The sequence below is a fragment of the Eutrema salsugineum genome, unplaced genomic scaffold, assembly GCF_000478725.1.
Source record: "Eutrema salsugineum unplaced genomic scaffold, Eutsalg1_0 scaffold_44, whole genome shotgun sequence".
NCBI lineage: Eukaryota > Viridiplantae > Streptophyta > Magnoliopsida > Brassicales > Brassicaceae > Eutrema > Eutrema salsugineum.
In genome coordinates this window covers 158,568-162,929 of record NW_006256666.1, presented here as the reverse complement: position 1 = coordinate 162,929, position 4,362 = coordinate 158,568, and the positions used below count along the sequence as shown (strand labels likewise).

The following is a 4,362-nucleotide window of genomic DNA, read 5'->3' as shown; positions in this document are numbered from 1 at the left end:
CTTTAGTATATTCTTTCTGCTTTTACTTTAAATATCTGTATACAGCTGTAATTGCTTACTAAGAAATGAGAATCATCTCTTTCTCACCATTCTCTCTACTCTTCATCGTGTTCTTCATTCAAACTCTCTTAATCTCTCTTAATCTTATCTTAATCCGCTGTTAATCTTTACATTCTCTCATGGTATCAGAGCCAGGTTCCGAAATCTGGTGATTAATCTTGCTTATTCTCATCTCTTATTCTCTTATTCTCATCTATTCCATCCCCTCAAATCTTCGTGTTCATACTCAAACCCAGATTCATCCGTACAAACCTCTTTTCTTTTGAAATACTCGATCTTTGTTCTTCCTTTTCTCATCTCTGCGAGTGTTAATGGAAGGAAACAAGGTTCCTGTTTTACCTGTGGTGCTCAAAGGAGCTGATAACTATCTGCTTTGGGCAAGAACTGCCAAAGCTGTGTTGTGTGGAAGAAACCTTTGGTATCATGTTGAAGATCCAAAGGATGTTAAAGGCAAGACCAAAGATGGAGGAAAGGAGATGCCTTTGAAAGATTCTGTGGAATGGTTCCAAGAGGATCAAACGGTGCTTGCTATCCTTCATGGAGCTCTAGATCTGTCGGTGCTTGAGTCCTACTCCTATTGTGAGAGTGCAAAGGAGCTTTGGGAAACCCTGAAGAATGTGTTTGGGAACACATGTAATCTCACAAGGGTATTTGAGGTCAAAAAGGCGATTAACTGTCTTCACCAAGGAGATCTGGACTTCAATACCTTCTTTGGGAAGTTTAGGTCTCTATGGGCAGAGCTGGAGATGCTCAGGCCTGCTACTGTTGATGCTGAGGTTCTAAATGAAAGGAGAGAGCAGGACAAGGTCTTTGCTCTTCTAATGGTGTTGAATCCAGCTTTTAACGATCTCATCAAGCATCTTCTTAGAGCTACAAAACTACCAAGCCTGGAGGAAGTCTGTTCTCAGATCCAGAAGGAACAAGGGTCTTTGGGTCTCTTCGGCAATAAAGGAAGCGACTTGGTGATGGCCAACAAAGGTGAAGCTGCAGTAGCCAACAAAGGAGCCTATGGTGGTGAGGACCGTGAGGTTTGGGTGTGTGAGCATTGTAAAAGGAAGGGTCACCTGAAGAGCAAGTGCTGGATCCTGTATCCACATCTCAAGCAAAGCCGCAGCAAAGACCAGAGAAAGCCAAGGGCGAATGAAGCTCATGCTCAGGAGGAGGCTGGCCCCTCAGACCGTGAGAAGGAAGGGGTTGCTATGAGGGCCTCAGCTGAATATGTGAAGAAATCAGACCTGGATGCTCTCATCAAGGCTCTTAAAGAGTCTGGTAAACCGATTAAAGCCTTTAGCTTTCATGCATTACATGATCATATCTTGACTAATCATACTACTAATACTGTTGTGGATGATCATTCTTTAGAAATTCATACTGCAAATCATGTCTTGAAAAGTGATAAACCGCTTATTGTTGACTCTGGAGCTAGCCATCATATGATTAGTGATGCTAAATTGATTAGTAACATGAAACCTACATTAGGAAATGTGATTATTGCAAATGGCGAAAAAGTTAAGATAGAAGGCATTGGTGATCTTAAGCTGTTTGATAAACAATCTAAAGCATTTTACATGCCCTCATTCACATCTAACCTCTTGTCTATTAAGAAAGCAACTACTGATTTAAACTGTTATGCTATATTCAGTCCTAATGAGGTTTTCTTTCAGGATATTAAGTCAAGTAAGCTTCTTGGACAAGGAACTACTAAAGATGGGCTTTATGTTCTTGAAGACACTAAGCCATCTTCTCTATCTAATGCTTTTGTTTTTAGTTCTGTTGTTGAAAATAATGCATTGTGGCATGCTAGATTGGGTCATCCCCATCATAGGTCTTTGAATCTGATGTTACCTGATGTTAAGTTTGATAATAATGCTTGTGAAGCTTGTATCTTGGGTAACATTGTAGAACTGTCTTTCCTAAATCATCTACTATTTATGAAAATTGCTTTGATTTAGTTCACTCTGATGTATGGACCTCTCCATGTATGTCTAGAGAAAGTCACAAATACTTTGTTACCTTTATTGATGAGAAATCTAAATATACTTGGATCACTTTGTTACCATCTAAAGATAGGGTGCTAGAGGCCTTTATGAATTTTCAAAAATATGTGACTAACCATTATAATGCTAAGATCAAAGTGTTTAGGTCAGATAATGGAGGAGAATACACAAGCCAAGCCTTTAGGCATCACCTTAACCAACACGGAATTGTCCATCAAACAAGCTGTCCTTATACCCCTCAGCAAAATGGAGTTGCTGAGAGGAAGAACAGGCATCTTATGGAGGTGGCCAGGTCCTTGATGTTTCATAGGAATGTTCCTAAGAGGTTTTGGGGAGATGCTGTAGTCACAGCCTGTTATCTTATCAATAGGCTCCCTACAAGGATCCTCCAAGATGCTTCCCCATTTGAGGTATTAAACAAGTCTAAGCCATCGATTGATTACCTAAAAGTATTTGGTTGTGTTTGCTTTGTATTAGTTCCAGGAGAACAAAGGAACAAGATTGAGGCTAGAAGTACAAAAGGGATGTTCATTGGCTATTCTATTAACCAGAAGGGCTACAAATGTTACATTCCTGAGACTAGGAGGGTTCTAGTGTCCAGAGATGTGAAGTTTATTGAAGATAAGGGCTTCTATGAGGAAAGAAATTGGGAAAATCTAAAGGATCTTCCCCATTCCAACTCAGATAGGGCGGCTACTCTCAGAACCCTACTTGAGACCTTAAGAAACGATGGGAGCACACCAACAGGCTCAGCCCCAGCTGAATCCACTCAAGATCAGGTGGATCCACATCCATTAGAAGAGGAACCTGAGACTGAGACCGAGGCCCCTGGTGAGGAAATGGAAAACGACCAAGTGATCTCACCAACCCAAGAAGAACCTGAGCTAGGCGTGGATCACACTCAAGAGGAATCAGTTCCCACAGAAGAAGAACCGGCGGTTCAAGAGCTTAGAAGAAGCCAAAGGATCAGAAAACCGGCTTCTAATTGGATCAATACTAGAGTCTACTACAATAATCAAGCTATAGCTCATCCAACTCAAGCAGTGTGCTCTCTAGCCCATGTTCCTCAAGAACATCAAGTGTTCATAGGAGTCTTAGATCAAGAAGAGGTTCCAAGGACTTATGATGAAGCAAAGGAGCACAAGGTGTGGCTTGATGCTGTTACTGAAGAAAAACAGGCTATGATTCGGAATCACACTTGGGATGAAGCTGAGTTACCAAGAAAGAAGAAAACTGTGAGCTCTAAGTGGGTATTTACTATCAAATACAAGAGCAATGGGGAGATCGAGAGGTACAAGGCAAGACTGGTGGCTAGAGGTTTCACACAGACCTATGGGGAAGACTATAGAGAGACATTTGCTCCGGTTGCTAAGCTACACACAGTGAGAGTTATTCTCTCCCTTGCTACAAACTTAGAGTGGGATTTATGGCAAATGGATGTGAAGAATGCATTTCTTCAAGGAGAATTAGAAGAAGAGGTCTATATGACTCCTCCACCAGGTGTTCAGGTGACTCAGGGCAAGGTTTTGAAGCTGAGAAAGGCAATCTATGGCTTGAAACAGTCACCAAGAGCTTGGTATCGGAAGCTCAGTGTTACTCTCTTAGATCGCGGGTTCCGAAGATCTGAGACTGATCACACTCTCTTTACACTTCAGAGCCAAGCAGGTATCATAGTTATTCTCATTTATGTGGATGATTTAATCATCTCTGGGAATGACAAGGTTGGAATTCAGGAAACTAAGGACTATTTACATTCTGTTTTTGATATTAAAGACCTTGGTGAACTAAAATACTTCCTTGGGATTGAAGTGTGCCGATCTAAAGAAGGTCTTTTCTTGTCCCAAAGGAAGTATGCTCGAGATATTGTTCATGATGCAGGTCTTAAGGATGCAAAACCGGCTAGAACTCCATTGGAGGATGCATATAAAGCTCACCAACAGGGGGAGAATGAAGCTGAGAGTCTCTTTGATGATCCCAAACTATACAGAAGAACAGTTGGTAAGCTTATATACCTCACAATAACTAGACCTGACTTGTGTTTTGCTGTGAATCAGGTGAGCCAACATATGCAAGCCCCAAGCTTATATCATTGGAACATGGTGAACCGCATTCTGAGATATCTCAAAGGAACCTTGGAGCAAGGGATATGGATGGGATGCAATGGAAGCTCAGAAATAGTTGGATATTGTGATGCTGATTGGGCCGGTGACAGAACTGATAGAAGATCCACAACCGGCTATTGTACTTTCATAGGAGGAAACTTGGTGACTTGGAAGAGCAAGAAGCAGAAGGTTGTGTCTTGTTC

At 41.5% G+C, this 4,362-nt stretch overlaps 1 protein-coding gene across 1 annotated transcript; it reads left to right on the top strand.

Moving 5' to 3' along the window:
• Positions 1-530: 530 nt before the first annotated feature.
• Positions 531-1,902, top strand: LOC112084336. The gene is made up of 2 exons (XM_024153452.1): positions 531-1,329; positions 1,725-1,902. The coding sequence occupies exons 1-2, from the start codon at positions 537-539 to the stop codon at positions 1,730-1,732; spliced, it is 801 nt and encodes a 266-aa protein (XP_024009220.1). The 5' UTR covers positions 531-536; the 3' UTR covers positions 1,733-1,902.
• Positions 1,903-4,362: the final 2,460 nt, after the last annotated feature.